This window comes from Copadichromis virginalis, linkage group LG9 (genome assembly GCF_057382275.1).
Source record: "Copadichromis virginalis isolate Kocher_CV1m ecotype Utaka linkage group LG9, C_Virginalis_male_GT1.1, whole genome shotgun sequence".
NCBI classification, from domain to species: Eukaryota; Metazoa; Chordata; class Actinopteri; order Cichliformes; family Cichlidae; genus Copadichromis; species Copadichromis virginalis.
Window position 1 is genome coordinate 1,024,480 of NC_140626.1, and position 18,115 is coordinate 1,042,594.

Below are 18,115 nucleotides of genomic sequence, written 5' to 3' on the forward strand. Positions count from 1 at the left end.
CCTTGCACAGTGGCCGTCCCAGATAAATGTGGGTGCAGTGTGACATTAGTGCCAAATGAAACATGTGGGTCCATCTGCTGTGGCAGCCCCTGAAAGAAGCAAGCAGCTGAAAATACTTTATGACACATTCTCACAGTTTAGGGCCGTTTTGCCTCCTCAGGTCTTAGATACCAGATACCGAGGAAACATGGGTCACTTAAACTTCACAGCCTAGAGTCAGGTTAGTCTGTGCAAAAGACAACAGGAACTACAGTAGCAACTGAAGGGACAGCGGCAGCATCCAGGAAGCTCCACTGGGGTCCCACTGTCACTATGACCAATTGTGAAACTATTTTTCTACCACTCAATAGTCTGTTTTTGAGCCCAACTCAGCAGCACAGACCCTGACAGAGAGGGTGGGCGACACGTGGATGGGACTGTGTCACTGTTGGTCATTTTCTGATAACACTTTCTGGTGTTACTGGACTGTCAGTGTGGAAACTGTGATCAGACCACAGATTACAGGTAACCAATGCAGAAACTCTGGTAAGTCCACAGGCCCGACTTCCAAACACTGAGCAGGTTATGAGGGTTCATTCCCAGTTATTCTAGATGCGCCTACAGAGCTTCGTAGCAGTGACGTGATGAGTGAAGCTGACTGATGATGAATTTGGTGTCAGTAGAACAGCTGATAACACTTACGATGCAAAGAAACTGATGGATGTGCTTTCAGCAGCCAGAGGCACGCTGGCTAATTTACTCTGAAACTGTGAGAAAGAAATGTTTGCTTTAAAAAGAAGAAGGAGGTACTGCTGTGAACTGCAGGCAACACTGAATGATACAGTTAATGGAAACTTTGGTGGACAACTGTAATACTGCTGCTCAGTAACTTTGTGTATAATAGTGTGAATGAACCACCACTTTAATGGATCCATCAACAACATGTTTGTACTGTTCTGTCAACTTCCTGTCTGAGCTCTGCGAGCAAACTGTGCTCCAGTAAGACTGCACATGCTTCCCACCTTCCAATAGTAAGCTCAGGAGCAGTTGGAACTACAGACAGTATAAAAGGTGGACACGATGTGACAGAGGGGCAGGTCTGACAGTGAAGCCACGCGTTCATTGGCTAACAACTTGTGAATCACACGTCTTTAGCCAATGAGCTTATCACAGATAATCCTTTTAAACACAATACTGTCATTTTTTAATTCAATGCAACCTGGAATGAGTAACTGAGCATATAAAACCCAGCAGGAAGTCTTTACAGATGTCACGTGACAGAGATTCAGGGTCTCCACGTCTATAGGACCAGAACACAGTTACAGTTTATTTCTATGGCACCTGTCAGGACAAACATCACACAGTGATGCCAGATCATAGAAACAGAAGTTCACCAAACACAAAGCTAGTTTTTTGAAAGAGAGCAGAGATCAAGAGCTCAGAGGACGTTACTGCAAACACAGCTCTCACCATCTGTTGGTCATTTAAGATGCAGGTTTAAGGCACTTCTGCACTGGCTTCAGGTTTCAGACCTGGAGTCCATGTTTTATCCTGCCTATGGCTGAAACTGGGCAATCCCACACGCTGAGCACATGGTCTTACTACTGACAGTGCAAATGTATGACACAGTAAAGCACCTGGCTGCTCACTCGAGTACAGTCAAAAAAGAAAAGTTCAGTTCTACTTTAATTAGAAATAAACGACCCATCATGGCTCCCAAAAACCTCCTGTTATACTTTGGCTCCTAAACAGAAACCCTCAAAACTACGGATGCTCTTTAAATCTTATCACATATAACGATCTTTGAAGACCAGAAATCCAAAGTGCTATATGAAGAACTGTACGCATGTATAACAAAGTCAATCAAGTGTCTGAGTCGTAACACTTATCCATGTGAATCATCTCAGTGTCAGCTCTGTTCATGCTGTTATGCAAAGCAGCCCTTTAATGTTTGCATCAAGCTTATTAATGAGCTACAGAGAGAATGGTTTGAGTCTGAGCACGGCTGCTTCACGTGGTAACCAGCATGCATCTGAAGTCTCAGGATTTTATTCATTTCTTTTTTAAACTGCCCGAGGCAAAAAAAACAAGACTCTAAAAGAGAATAACTTACATTTGGCCCAAAACAAACCCTCATCATCAGACAGCTGACCTGGCTGTGTGGTGCGAGTGTGCTGCTGTCAGTGCTGTGTCTCCTGTCAGGTTAGTGTCTGCTGGTATCATGAATGGACAGATGTGCCAATTTCTTCAGTCACTTGCATCTTGTATGGCGTTTAATATGGGCATGCAGCTCTACATGTGTGTCAGTGTTTGTGAGTGGCATGTGCCGGATGTACTGGGGTCACTGAAAAGCTTGGTGGAAGCGGGGCAGTGTGGTTGGAGTGCTCAGGTTGGATATGAAGGAGGAGGAGAGCCCCTGAAGTGGACTCTCAGCAGCCTCTGAGCCCGTGGCAGCCTGAGAGGGCAGCTGAACTAGAGATGCAGGCTCTTCATTGGGTAGAAAAGTGACACCCGGCCCCCCACTGCCCCCTACCTGATTGTACGGAGGCCCGTTGAGCGGCAGGAAGTTGAAAAGCTGTGAAAAATCCATTAGAGAGGAAGATAAGGCCAAAGAGTCACCTGCAGGTGCTGCTACTGATGTGGACATTTTGGACAGGGACATCTCCTCATTGGCTTCCTCCAGCACACCCACTTCAGGAACCAACTCAAGTTTGGAGGAGGAGAGTTGGGCTTCTTGGGCTTCAGAGGCAGAGGATGGCATACTGCTCTGCAGCTCCATCAGGTAGGTCTCCAGGTCTCCCTTAAGATTCTGCTCCCGCTCCTGTGAGGACACGGCGTATGAGGTAAAGTTGGAGCCCAGTGGGTACTTTAAAGAAAAGGGATGTGTGGGACTGGAGAAGGGCTCGGTGTCGAGGACGGGGCCTGTGTACACGTTCAGCTGGTGCAGTCTTGGCGTCAGCATTCCCGGGAGCTCCCCCTTTACGCTCCCAGACGCCAAGTCGTAGACGACGGGCTCCAGCGAATCGCCTGGCTCAGTTTTAACCCTCAGCAGTTCCCGAGCGTGGCTCTTTTTCATGTGACGCGTCAGATGGTCCTTCCTTCCAAAACGCTGGGCGCAGTACTGACAGAGGAAGTCTTTGCGTCCGGTGTGCACTACCATGTGCCGTCGCACGTCTTTACGGGTGTAAAACCGCCGCTCGCAATGCTCGCAACGATGTTTTTTCTCCTTGGTCCCACCGGAGGACTTGCCAGCATGTGTTTTGAGGTGTTCCAGAAGAACCCCAGTGCTGGGGAATGGCTGCAGGCACACTTGGCAGGTGAGGTCTCCACTGTTGGCAGCATGGAGGGCAAGGTGGCGTTTGAAACCCAGCTTCGTGTTGTAGCTCTTGCCACACTCTTGACAAGTGAATGCCTCCTTGTGTGGATCGTGAGTATGTAGGTGATTCTTTAAGTGATCCTTACGGTGGAACATTTTCTCACAGTATGAACACTTGTGGTTTTTTTCTGGCGAGTGAGTTGCCATATGCCTTGGAACACAGACACATTCTATGAGCACTCACAATTGTTGCAATCATGTTTAAAGTAGGCATGCTTTACACATAAACACAACAAACTAGAATTCAACACATCAATCTGACCACTACACAACATTACGTTACCAAAAGTGCAAAGAGAAAGCAACATGTTGCAGCCTGTTATGTACTGCTGCTTGTCTGTACCGTAGCAGCTTGTATTTGGAGACGAAAGCCTTGGTGCATTCAGGGTGGGAGCAGCGGTAGGGTCTTTCTCCTGTGTGAGAGTATGAGTGCACCTTCAACTTCTCCAGACTGTTGAAAGCCTTCTGACACTCCTGACAAGGGAAATTCTTCTTCAGCTTGCCTTCTGCTCTCTTGCGCCTCCCCAGAGGTACTGCAAGCTTGGCTTTGTCCAGGACTTGGTCACGGTGGCCCTGGGTTCCCGTGGCCATGGCACCCTAAGGCTGACCAGCTACATGGACCGATGCACGGCGCCGGACTAGTACTGATGTGATTATTCTGTCCAGTTTTATGTGTTCAGCACTGCCTGGACACAGGGGTCTGTGAGAGAGGGAGAGAAAGGGCAGAAATATCGTCAGAGCTTCGGTATAGGACAAGGCTGTAACACGGCAGGAGCGCCAATAACGACCTGCAGTGAAAATACATCAACATAGAAACGGGATAACTCCTGCAAATGATGTCAAACTGGTGACTAATAAGCACAACACACTCATCCTGCAAAATACTGGTGAAAGATGCACCCAGCTCTCACCCTATGGCAGCTGGAATAGACTCCAGGCCCCAGGAACCCTCAACTGGATAATTGGACCCTCTTCCTGTCCCCCGAATCAGAAACCATGACCAGTTTAGATTGGTAGCCCCTTCTGAACTGAAAACATGGGTGCAAATTGAATTTCTTTTGGATTTGCGCCAAAGTCTTACATACCGTCTCAAATGTATACAATGGACTACTCGTGATAATTGGCTCATTTAAAATAAGTGGTTTCCATGTCCAAACCGTACTTTTATGTATAGTGCAAATATTTTCACTAAGGTTGAGGTAGATGTTAGGGAAAGCCATCCCAGAAGCTGAGTGTTGGCCCACTTTAGCTATTCTAAAAGAAATTCTGATGAGCCAATCGTCTCCAAGCTGCTGGTTTGAGGTGAAGCTGAAATTTGTCTTTATTATTCCATCGTATGAGCTCAGTGTTCTTGGGTCTGAAAGCCTTACTTCTCCAAACATACGTCATCGTCGCGGCCAAATACCCCATTTGGCTTGTCCATATGGGGAACTGGAAATTTCAACTCGGGCTGAAGACGGTGATTTTGGAGCACAAGCTTCTTTTTTGTTGCCATGGAGTTCCATCAGTTTCCAGTTCATGGCAGGTTTGGTGGTTGGTGGTTCCTGTGTTCTTCCTGAACTTCCCAACCAATTTCCTCTCATCTTAAAGTGATAGTTGGGGTCTTCTTCCAGACGACATACAGAATAATTTGCACTGATATAATATTGTTAGAATGGTGAAGATTTAGGAATATGCAGCTGTTTAGATATGGCTCCGAGAGACCTTCCCAACACGTGTAATTCTTCTCCTTAGATGTTGACTGAGCTCCTTGGACAGTACTGGTCAGTCGAGTCCTTTATGCTGGCAAAGGGACACGACCTGTCACACCATCACTAACATCAAGTTCTGGGCCTGATGGGTTCTGTCGACCCATCAGCAGGGATGCAAATCCAAAACAAATTCAAACGTGTGCACTCAGTTCTTGCTTGTTAAAGCCATCAAAGATGTGTGCTGTACAATCATGTCTTTGTAAGTGCACAGAAACCTCTGACCACAAAATCATTTATTTAAATATTTTTGTAGGTCATGTAGAAAAGAACCACCCCAGTGGGCAGCCCTTTCATTGGCCACAGTGGCACCAGATGGCTGAGCTGTGATCAATAATTTAACTATAATTAGATCTAATAATTGTTTTATTTGGGAAAAAACAACCAGTGGACCTGAAGCCTGGCAAAGTGGAAAACTGTCTCATGGTTTGACTCATCTGTATTTTTAATTCTTTTGTGTCCTACGGGCTAAAGAGGAGTCAGACCATTGGTCTTTTTAACTAGTGCAGAGTTTAGCAGTCATGATGTGAAGGGGAATTAGTGACATGGCAAGAGAAACTTTCATACACGTCTTTTTCAGGGAAAGCTTTGTTTGTTATACCAAGATAATCGAACTGAACCGTCTGTCAGACTTGTCTCCCTGCAGTCCAGGTATTTAAATCATATCAACAGCGTCTGAAGCGAGCAGCAGCTGAAATCCTACGTTAGACAAAAATGGGCCAACATTTCGATTTAATCACAGGTGATGTAACACACAGGGAACATGGTCTTATCCAACCTTACAGAAATATATATAGACCGATCTAATAATGCTAATAACGTGACACACATGCATGTGTACTTTGTCATTTAAAAGAATGTAACATAAAACAAAGATGTGGTTATTTTAGTTTATTTGCTTACATTTCTTTAAACAGAGAAAGGTCTTATTTCTGTGTGCAGGGTCCACCAGCTAAGCCCTGTACATGAAGCTGTCCTGCTGCTGATGCGGTGAGGTGCACTGAATCCTTCAGGATCAGTAGCTAACACCGACAGCCCTTCTCTTTCTAATTACACAATCTCACACACCATTACTTTCCCCAGTTAACCAACTTGCTGGAATCTACAAAAAAGAAATAAAATCTCCTTAGTGTGAAATCTTTAACTGTGTATTTCAAACTATTAAAAATAAAAACTATTCTGTTGGACATTCTATTCAAATTCTATTCTAAATTAGTTTTCAAACACAGACAAATCGTTCCACAGACGATGCCATCTCTCATCTCCTCCACACATCACTCACTCACTTGGACACTAGAAGGGGGAATTATGTTAAAATGCTCTTCATAGACTACAGCTCTGCATTTAACACCATAATTCCCTCCACACTCACCACCAAGCTGGAGCATCTGGGACTCAGCTCATCTATGTGTCAGAGGATCTCCAACTTCCTAACTGGCAGACCACAGGCAGTAAGGATGGGCGGACATGTCTCAGCCTCCACCACTCTCAGCACTGGAGCCCCCCAGGGGTGTGTTCTGAGCCCCCTGCTGTACTCTTTGTACACATATGACTGTGTGGCCACTACCAGCTCCACCACCATCATCAAGTTTGCTGACGACACCGTCGTGGTGGGCCTGATCTCTGATAACAACGAGACGGCCTACGTGAAGGAGATTAGGAATCTGGAGAACTGGTGCCAGAGGAACAACCTCCTTCTAAACGTCAGTAAGACAAAGGAGCTGATAGTGGACTTCAGCACTAAGCAGGAGAGGAACTACCAGACCCCCGTCATCAACGAGTGCCCAGTGGAGAGAGTGGACAGCTTCAAATACCTCGGAGTTCACATCACGCAGGACCTGTCATGGTCCTGTCACATCAACACCGTGGTGAAAAAGGCCCGACAGCGTCTCTACCACCTCAGACGCTTGAGAGACTTCCAACTGCCCTCCAAGGTGCTCAGGAACTTTTACTCGTGCACCATAGAGAGCATCCTGACGGGAAACATCTTAACCTGGTTCGGGAACAGCACCATGCAGGACAGACGAGCTCTACAGAGGGTTGTGCGGTCAGCTGAGCGCACCATCCGCTCCGAGCTCCCTGACCTGCACTCAATCTACAGCAGGCGGTGCTGGACCAAGGCCAGGAAGATCGTGAAGGACCTCAGCCATCCCAACAACAGACTGTTCTCTCTGTTGAGGTCAGGAAAGCGATTCCGCTCCCTGAAGACCAACACAGAGAGACTGAGGAGGAGCTTCTTCCCGCAGGCGATACGGTCTCTCAATCACACCACCACACAGTACTGACCCACACATATGGTTCTTACACACACACTGGACTTTCTGGACTTTGGTTTTGCACAACACTGGTCACTATATTCTTCATTTCCAGTTAATACTTGTACAGCTGCTGTTATTGTGTATATATTTATTTATATTTAGATTTCTTCATACATTCTTATATAGTTCTATATTGTGTATTTTGTTGTACAGTTATTTTATTTTCAACTTTAATTTATATATTTTATCTTATTCTTCCCAGTTAAATTTACCCTTCATTCTAATTTGTGTTGTACAGTTATTTCATTTTTAACCTTAATTTATATTTTATTCCTTCCCAGTTAAATTTACCCTTTTTAATTTTTCATATTTATTTCCTTTCTTATTCATAGCCTTTTCCTTTTTTGTTTTCTTTAGGTCACGAGCAGTTGTCCAAGCATTTCACTACATATCGTACTGTGTATGAATGTGTACGTGACAAATAAAATTTGAATTTGAATTTGACAAAGAGAAGAGTTGTTCAGTGCACACAAACAGATCACATCTTGCATTTTCATCCATTTTTGACCAAAGAAAAAATACAATTATTTTATGTCAAATTAAATGTTGCCTGATCTGCAAAGTAGTTCACGCAGCACCATGAAACCTTGACAATAAAAACACTGATGAATAAAGACACTGCATCACTCCTTGCACCGGATGATGGTTTGGGGCTGATACCTCTATAATTAAACACATTTAGAATTTCGTTTAACTTATGAGCTGAAAACATTCACTAAATGATTCCACATAACTACACAGTACATGCTCGGTTATTTTGTAATAATTAAGAATTAGCAGAAGAACTTTTAATGTTTACAAAAAAAACAAAAACCATAAGAAAACATCAAAAAAGGGGAAAAAAAGGACATTTTTTATGTATAACTGTTTATTTTAGAGAAGTTACAAATGTATCTACTTAGTATCAGTATTCTTTAGCAACATGATTAATTGTTACTACGGTCACTACTTGTGCCTGTTTGGTAAAACTTTGAAGCATTGATTCATGTTTTAGTGAAAGTGTGGATAGATTCTTCTGTGCACAGTGTGCTTGAGTGTTCTGAAAGGTGCTTTCAAATAAAATGTATTATTGTTATCATTATTATTATTCTTCTTTAAGCAGCTCTTTGCTTTAATCTCTGAAGGTCTGAATGAATTTATACTCTTGGAATAATCTTTATTCTTCGAAGCAAAAGGAAACTAAATGTGTCTCATTCCAACAAAGAACTCTTCGTCTGTAAAAGAAAAACAAATGAAATCGTTTCCGTCTGATCAGAAAGAATAAAGCGCTTTAAACTTGGTGAATTGTACAGAAACAAGCAGAAAGTTACTTTTTGGCTGATTTAGGATCCGGTTATACCCGCATTTAAATTCTCAGAATTTCCCTAAACTTTGATCAGTTCCTAATGTGATGAAGCGGGTTGGACAGCTGTGTCTCTGCAGTCTCTTTAAGCAGCACATCGGAACTACGGGCGGGTTCAAAGCAAGCGTCGCAGAAGCGTTCACGCAGACTCCGCTTTAATGTATGTGAGACAGGTACAGACAGACTGGCTGCTGATTGGACAGCACCGAACAAGTCTGTGGAAGCTTCACGTTTAAGGCACCGTAGCCTGACATATGACCGGCTGTGCACGGCGGAACAGCGACAGGCACACATTTCATTAACAGCCCACGAAGTGTGAACCTGCCACACAAATCACACCGAGCCACGGTAACTTTAAAGACACTATGCTGGGTCGCTCGGCGCTGCCGCATTAGTTCTCCCTCCATTTTCTACTTTATCGACAAGAAACGGAGCCGCTTGTTTCGGGACGCGAGCTTCTGTGTCACACTGATCAATAGCGCGGAGGGGAAACGCCATACAGTACACGGCCGCAGACAAAATGTCAGTGCGGCCGCTGCGGGTTTGCGAGGAGATGCTTGAAGCGACACGAATGTTGACACTGCGTGCGCTAAAGTCAAGTCCGCGCGGAGGAAAATGAACATTATTCCTCAGCGCGCCTGTTCGTGACGGGGCTCACGGCACTGCCATTGTTATTATATTAGAAAAATAAACCAAGTGTTCAACTTTCCTCAAGTATCCTTCACACCACCGCTTCGTGGGATCTTTAATATTCGTGAACACGCACCGTCACACTAATATCAGCAGTGACACCGCTGATTTGACATTTCTCAGTCCTTGTGCCCTGCCTTCGTTTTCTCTGTGGTCCAAAGCTGGGTACTGATTAACACTAACTTTTCCCCCAGCTCACCCCGCTCATAATTTAAATAACCCCGATATTTTAATTGAAGAACTGAGTAACCGTTTCCTTATTTTGCTCCAGACTTACCCCGGACGCTTTATCATCCTTTCTGTTGAGTTTTTCTTCACTTTCAACTATTTTCCGAATTTTTAATAATTTTTTTCTCATATTTTTTGCGAGACGCGGCGGGCCTGAAAATTGTTTGCTTTCTCCTCTTTCGAGCAGCCATTGTGTATGCGCTGCGATGCAACCGAACTTGGAGTTAGTCACACCCATTTAAAGTTCCGACAAGGCGCTTTTTGATTTGTGAAAGGCGCTGTCGTTTTCACTTTAGTGTCGCTCACATTGTCTGTAAATAAAACTCAAAAACTGGACTCGCCGTTAATCCCCGAAACTTCTTTTCGCCCCTGTTTTGCAAGGATACGAAACCTAACAGTTAGGGTCGGAATCCTATTGGCTCGCTGGATTATCTTTCTACGTTGCAGGTTTTTACAGCGTCTATTGGCTCATATTGACGTCAGTCCTCGGTGACGTCGCGGTGCAGTAACCAGAGGCGGCGGTAAGGTGACAGAAGGTTGCGTTATCAGTTAGCTTGGTGTTGCTCGGAGTCTAGCCTGGTTGTGTGTTTGCTAAAGCTGGCTCGTCTTCACTGCAGTGGATGTTAGCTGCTTGCACAGCTCGCTAGGCTAACGCCGGGTTCTACAAGGCACGTTGTAACATTCAGGCAATGGTGAGTATTCCACTCACATTCAGCTGCTGCAACGTTTCTGCACCGTTTGGAGACATTAAAGAAGCTTTCGCTTGATACGATATAGAAACGTGCTGGGGGAGGACGCTCAGCTGCACCCACCGTTGTTAGGAAATCTGCTAATTAAATAACAAGTGCTCTTTTTAACGCTTCCGATCTCCAGGAATCATTAAAACAGTGTGTGAAAGAACTGCCTTTTAATTCGGCATGTATTTCAAACTACACACATTTTTTTTATTTCACTCATTTGTTTAATCCTAAGAAAAACTGTAAACATGATATAAAAGTCTCCAAACTGATCACAACTTAATCTTTGATATCCTCAAGTTGTAAATCGACCTGTGGCATAAATAATGATGCGTTTCATCAAACTCGAGCTTCACAGTATAAACATTTTGGGGTGTGTATTACAGTAAAATGCACTGGAATGATTTCTTGGTGCACAAATAACCACAACCACGTGTCATGTCCATGTAACAATTGAAAGTGAGCTAATGTGTATTGATCTTTAAATGTTGCCCACAATAACAGTCCAGTGTTGATATAGTACCTCTGAAATGCCTGGTTCACTGCAAGACAAACGTCCATCATACATCACAATGTCTGCCGCTGAAAAAGGAAAAAACGGCCTTTGAGTAGGGCAAAAGGAGGCAGTTATGTAGGCGTCTGCCTTCCTGTGCAGTCACTGTGTTATCATTATTTCAGTTCAGTTAACTAATTCTAGTGGACACAGATGATGGATCCAAACAGGGAAGCCAGCAGCTCACTTCTGGTTGTATAGATAGGAAATTGTGACATGTAGTTAAAAAAAGCTACAACGATGACACTGAAAACAGTCACATAATTAACCAGTGGGGGACATGACATTGACCATGTCCGTATTTTCTGTCTAGTCTATGGGTTCATGTTAAAATGCTGCCCGGAGTCACAAAGAGAAGAGGTAAATGCTTCTGAGAAAAACTAGCCTGTTTCTTTCCATCCATCCAGATTCAGATGGATCAAAATGCACGGAAAGTTCGGAACCAGGACATTAACCCCTGCATCGAAGTAAGCTCGCCGTCTGTCACGTGCTGCGCTGTGTCGGCTGTGTGCCTGCTGCTGGCACATGAGTGTTGCGGCTTTCTAATCCTGTGCTTTGAAATACGCCTTTTCTCAGGAGAGCGATGACTCCCAGAAGTGTCTGAATGCCTACAACTATGATAAAAGCATGTGCTCCACCTACTTCCAGAGATATAAGAACTGTAGGAAATACTGGGTGAGTGTAATGTTTTCATGTTTCGATTTGTTGTTGGCAAAGATCTTGAAAGATCTTCATCCTTGATGCTGCAGTGGTGGATGCTCAAGGCACCACAAGTAATGAGCAACACATGTTAGCCAGCAGTATCAGTGGTTTTGGTATCTGATCGACACTAACAGGATGGACTCGATGCTTTAGTTTGTTTCTGTCCTAAGTTCGGCTCCCGCCCTTCAGAAAGCTGGCGTGTCTGTGCAAACACCTCCTCTCCTGCAGGCTGTGATTAGCCGTCCTCTAGTCACGTGACTCAGCAGCACTGAGCAGAAGCATGCAGGCTGCAGTGAGTGAGAAAAGCTACTTTACACTGTAAACACGACGGAAACATCACCAAGTTCAGTAAAGACATGAAAGAGTAGAGAACAGAGCTTTGTCCTGGAACAAACGGAGAAAGGGAGTCCCTCAGACAGACTCGGACCCCCGGCACAGAGACCAGGCCACAGTTCGGTACAGTTTCATTAGGTCAGAGTACCTGCTACCAGGTCCTTTTTTCAGTACCTACTCGGCCGGGGTTCCAAGCAATCCAAGGTGAGCCCAAAATGTGACACCAGCAGACGGCAGGCCTCCGATTGGCTGGGCAGGGACGTCACTCGATGAGTCATCACAGCGTCTCCTTCACAAACCCAAAACTGACATTTTTTTAAACCTGGCAACTAACATCGCCATGGTCCCCGAGTCTGACGCAAAGCTACAGGCCGAGCAGCGGGTGTATCATTGGCTCAATGTCCGCCTTTGTTGTAGCATATTACATACTAATTATATCACGGGGTGCTGTTGTGTCGCCATGACAATAACGACACAGGTCAGGTGGTACTCGGTTGTAATGAAAAAGCAGTCAGTGGAGTCGTGGCGAGCCTCGGCGAGTTGATCTGAGTGGGTGCTGATGGAAACGTGGGTTAACACGCTCCTTCATGAAGTGCTCATATCTACAAATAAAATGGACATCCTGCACTTTTAGGGTCAATATACCCTCATAATTATATCGCCACAATTCTGTTTGTAAGGATGTACAGTGGGGCAAAAAAGTATTTAGTCAGCCACCGATTGTGCAAGTTCCCCCACCTAAAATGATGACAGAGGTCAGTAATTTTCACCAGAGGTACACTTCAACTGTGAGAGACAGAATGTGAAAAAAAAATCCATGAATCCACATGGTAGGATTTGTAAAGAATTTATTGGTAAATCAGGGTGGAAAATAAGTATTTGGTCACCTCAAACAAGGAAAATCTCTGGCTCTCACAGACCTGTAACGTCTTCTGTAAGAAGCTTTTCTGTCCCCCACTCGTTACCTGTATGAATGGCACCTGTTTGAACTCATCATCTGTATAAAAGACACCTGTCCACAGCCTCAAACAGTCAGACTCCAAACTCCGCCATGGCCAAGACCAAAGAGCTTTGGAAGGACACCAGGAAAAGTATTGTAGACCTGCACCAGACTGGGAAGAGTGAATCTACAATAGGCAAGCAGCTTGGTGTGAAAAAATCAACTGTGGGAGCAATCATCAGAAAATGGAAGACATACAAGACCACTGATAATCTCCCTCGATCTGGGGCTCCACGCAAGATCTCATCCCGTGGGGTCAAAATGATCATGAGAACGGTGAGCAAAGATCCCAGAACCACACGGGGGGACCTGGTGAATGACCTGCAGAGAGCTGGGACCAAAGTAACAAAGGTCACCATCAGTAACACACTACAACGGCAGGGAATCAAATCCCGCAGTGCCAGACGTGTTCCGCTGCTGAAGCCAGTGCATGTCCAGGCCCGTCTGAAGTTTGCCAGAGAGCACATGGATGATACAGCAGAGGATTGGGAGAATGTCATGTGGTCAGATGAAACCAAAGTAGAACTTTTTGGTATAAACTCAACTCGTCGTGTTTGGAGGAAGAAGAATACTGAGTTGCATCCCAAGAACACCATACCTACTGTGAAGCATGGGGGTGGAAACATCATGCTATGGGGCTGTTTTTCTGCCAAGGGGACAGGACGACTGATCCGTGTTAAGGACAGAATGAATGGGGCCATGTATCGTGAGATTTTGAGCCAAAACCTCCTTCCATCAGTGAGAACTTTGAAGATGAAACGAGGCTGGGTCTTCCAACATGACAATGATCCAAAACACACCGCCCGGGCAACAAAGGAGTGGCTCCGTAACATGCATTTGAAAGTCCTGGAGTGGCCTAGCCAGTCTCCAGACCTCAACCCCATAGAAAATCTGTGGCGGGAGTTGAAAGTCCGTGTTGCTCGGCGACAGCCCCAAAACATCACTGCTCTCGAGAAGATCTGCATGGAGGAATGGGCCAAAATACCAGCTACTGTGTGTGCAAACCTGGTAAAGACCTATAGTAAACGTTTGACCTCTGTTATTGCCAACAAAGGTTATGTTACAAAGTATTGAGTTGTATTTTTGTTATTGACCAAATACTTATTTTCCACCCTGATTTACCAATAAATTCTTTACAAATCCTACCATGTGGATTCATGGATTTTTTTTTCACATTCTGTCTCTCACAGTTGAAGTGTACCTCTGGTGCAAATTACTGACCTGTGTCATCATTTTAGGTGGGGGAACTTGCACAATCGGTGGCTGACTAAATACTTTTTTGCCCCACTGTAAATGGCTGTTTGATCACTGAGTTCAGCGAACAGTATGCAGGGCATCTTAGTCTTTTCATAAGCGCTATGATCAGTGACCGCTATTGTGGTGCAGTCGTATCTCGCTCACATCAGCACATTTCTCAGTTGCTCTTATGGACATGACCATAGAGGGATTTGTGTGTCTGGGATCAACTGGGAATCTTTCAGTAGGTTAACCTGTAAACCAGTACACCATGGAGCCAGAGCGAAATGGCATCAGTCAAATGTAAGCACTGAAAGTAGCCTGCTGTTGTTTCAGCTCCACGTGTGAGTAAAGGATCAACCTGCCTGCTCGCGATAGTGAACTCTTCAGAATACTGTCACAGCAAAGCCGTGCTGTTGTAACTGTGGAAGTGTTTATCATTACTGTGTCACACGGCAGTGGTCACATGACCAATCTGTTTACATCTGGGTCACACATCACCGTGTGTGTGTGTGTGTGTGTGTGTGTGTGTTAGGGCTGCCACAAACGATTATTCTGATAGTCGACTAGTCACCGATTATTTTTGCGATTAGTCGACTAATCAGATCATCATCCATTACACGTAAACCTACAGCTTATTGCACCAGCAGCATCTGCTCTCATATAACTATCATTAGCTTACAGCTTTAAGTGTTTAAGGTCTGTGCTAACTAAAAATAAAGACAAGATGATAGTTTATTAAATTTTAATGAAATTTGCAGATTGTTTCGGTGAAGTTTAATAAACTCCTTCTATCTAAAATATAACAGGACACCGGAGTAAACTCTGGAGCATCTCACACTTCTGATAATCAGCTGTCTGCTTGATGTTTATTCAGCTGTGTAAAAACTATAACTTTAATCTCAGCCAAACCGATTTACTCAGGAACAAATAAAACACTGAAAAAAGCCAAACAATAACATTTTAAGTTATCTAAGTGACTCATATATATTTAACCTGAGTAGCGAAAGACAGCGGTGGGTTTGAAAATGATTTGCGGGGAGTCCGGTGTTCTCGCGGCGCTAGTGAGCCTAGCCCCCGGCTCGCTATCGAGCTAGTGGGTAACAGACGTCTCCGAAAACGTCGGCGCGCTTTTGAAAATATGCGGTGTCCTGATAAACTGAGCAGATATTTGAGGTTTACACAGCTACATTCTCACCTGAAAATATGTTAAACGTTTATTTTGTGACCCAGAAAGAATAATAAGAGTAATATTAAAACTAACTAGCTGCCGCCATTGTTGGAAACTGAGCTGGGCCGCGCTATGAATTCTGGGACACAGCTGCTTCTTCTTCTTCTTCTTCGGGGTTTAACGGTAGCTGGCATCCTTGTACATGCAGTGCTGCCATCTTCTGTTTCAGTCCGTTATTACACTCTTAAATCCTGCTACTTATTCCTGCGTCTTTTGTGATCTTACAAAGCTTCAAACGACACGTCGACTATTAAATCAGTCGGCGACGATTTTGATAGTCGACGTAATCGTGACTAGTCGACAAATCGTGGCAGCCCTAGTGTGTGTGTGTGTGTGTGTGTGTGTGTGTGTGTGTGTGTGTGTGTGTGTGAAGAAAAGGCCACCAAACGGGGGTTCTCTTAGTATTGGCTCACATCAACAAGCAGGGATAGCTCACTAGGTAGAGTGGTTGCCCCTTGATCAGAAGGTCGGGGGTTCGAATCCACTGAACGGCTACCCTGAGGTGCCCCTGAGCAAGGTACCGTCTGCACACGCTGCTCCCCGGGTGCTGCACTAGTGGCTGCCCACTGCTTCACTGGGTGAATGGGTTAAATGCAGAGGAGTCATTTCCCTACAGGGACTAACACATTATTATCATTATTATTATTATTACTATAATGTAATTAACTTCAGCCGCCTGTCACACGTCAGACTCCACAGCACAAGTGTTTCACACAGGTATGGTAACTGTGTGCTCTTGTGGTACAGGGGGCTGTGAGCGCCGATCTAAATGTAAACCTGTGGTCAGTTTCTAAAGCTGGAGGATATTTGCTGAAGTGTTTGGAGCTGTGCTGCACCGCACCTTATAAAGTGGGACACAACACCCCCTCCGCCTGTCACAGGTGGAGCTCTGATGGTTGTACGTGTGCTGTACTTGTTTCAGTCTGTCATTTTCAGCGTTGGGTTTGAGGAGCGTTGTGAGTACGAGCTGACGCTGAGGCCCAGCCTGAGGCGGTTCACTTATGTTTGTGTTGAAGCCGTGTACCTGCTGTCATTTGCAGTTTTAGCCGTTTGCTGGTTGTTGAAATAGTTTTGTGAGCTTTAGGCTGAGTTTCTGCCGTCTTTAAAAAGCGATGTACTGATCCAGCTTTAATCAAACTGAAATCAGTTTGAATCAGGAAGTGATTTCTTTTTTAAAGCCACCCTATTGCTTACAGTTTAGAGCAGCACTGCCACTTGTGATTTGAAATGCATTGTGGGATACCTGTTCATCATACCTGGCGATAGGATGGACCTGTCTTACACACGTAATGAATTGATTAAATGCATCAGTTAATAATTCTGAAACCAGCTGAATTGATGATGTAATCATTTCAGTTTGGCACTCAAAGCCCTCCATGATGTCACTGTGATGTCATCGAGGTTATTTCCTCAGACCCACTGTGACCTTTACAAGCGAGACTTGAGCAGTCACACTGACTTGGTTAGAAGGTGTCGTGCTATTTATTCAGCCGTCATTATTAGCAGGTGCTGTTCTGATAATTATCTGATGTGCTTTCTTTGGCTGGTCTGTTTTGTCTTGCAGCACAACATCATGGTGCAGAGGAGAAGAGATGGTGTGAAACCTGACATGCCCACTGCTGCAGAGAGGCTGGAGATGCTTACTTCACTGGGAGGCAAACCATACTAAGAGCGAGCCCAGTCACATGCACACTGGGAAGAGCAGCTGGCCTTCAGCCTGTGGTGGAGTCAACACTACAGTTCTGTGCTCCAAAGACTCGCCTACTCAAATCCAGCTCATCAGAAACTTGGAACAGTTTTACTTTTTCTGCTTTTAGCTGCAGACTTGGTGCTGTTTAAGGATTTGACAGTAAAGATTCAATAGAAAAACACAATTTCAGCCTAAGGTGGGCACAGGTGTCTTTGGATCATATGTTGTTGCTTATAAAAATCCATATCTCTTATTTTATTACTCACGACACTGTGGACTGTCTGCACACAGGGGGACCAGGTGTGGTGTCACTGTTTTCAGTGATACCTGCTGGTCTCTGACCTGCAGGAGTTTCACAGCATAGGTTACCTCGATGAAGTGAACCGCCTTCATAGAACAACAAACCCACCATTAGCCCTGAAGTCACCTGGATAAGCCCAGAGCCAGCTTAGCATTGCTGCTAGTCTAAAACAGCCTGTGAGGAACTAGATGCTGAATGTTTTCTATGACCATGGTCGAGTGTGCAGCCTGTGAACCTGTAACGAGTGTTTCTGTCTCTTAATAAACATGCCTCCATTACTAATGTTTGATTTCTGGCTGTTGAAAAGTTTGATGGAGAAGAAGAAGAGCATTGTGGGAAGACTGGAAGAAACAGACCGGATCTTTTGATAGATAGATCTATCTCATATATAGATATATCTATATATGAGATCTACGTTTTTAGAATAATTTTAGATTCAGATCTTAAATTTGACAAGCATGTAAAAAAGATTGCTAAGACGGTCAAGGCTGATCTGAGTTGTTTTAAGTTAATTTGGCACTTTATACCCACTTCAGCAGCTCAGATGTTTATGCGTTCTATGATATTCTCTCATTTTTCATATTGTATGACAGTTTGGACCCAAGCAGCACCAGTCAGCCTGTGGTGTCCTTATATCTTTAAAAATAATGG

The 18,115-nt window shown here is 44.5% G+C and overlaps 2 protein-coding genes across 2 annotated transcripts; one reads left to right on the plus strand and one right to left on the minus strand.

The window, feature by feature from the left end:
* Positions 1–2,025: 2,025 nt before the first annotated feature.
* Positions 2,026–9,903, minus strand: plag1 (pleiomorphic adenoma gene 1). Its single transcript, XM_085467395.1, has 3 exons — positions 9,731–9,903; positions 3,699–4,055; positions 2,026–3,506 (listed from the first exon to the last, which is right to left on the minus strand). Exons 2-3 carry the CDS (start codon positions 3,944–3,946, stop codon positions 2,321–2,323), a joined length of 1,434 nt encoding a protein of 477 aa, XP_085323521.1. The 5' UTR covers positions 3,947–4,055; positions 9,731–9,903; the 3' UTR covers positions 2,026–2,320.
* Positions 9,904–10,148: 245 nt separating this feature from the next.
* On the plus strand, positions 10,149–17,742 carry chchd7 (coiled-coil-helix-coiled-coil-helix domain containing 7). The gene is made up of 4 exons (XM_085467402.1): positions 10,149–10,373; positions 11,379–11,438; positions 11,548–11,646; positions 17,038–17,742. The coding sequence occupies exons 1-4, from the start codon at positions 10,371–10,373 to the stop codon at positions 17,140–17,142; spliced, it is 267 nt and encodes an 88-aa protein (XP_085323528.1). The 5' UTR covers positions 10,149–10,370; the 3' UTR covers positions 17,143–17,742.
* Positions 17,743–18,115: the final 373 nt, after the last annotated feature.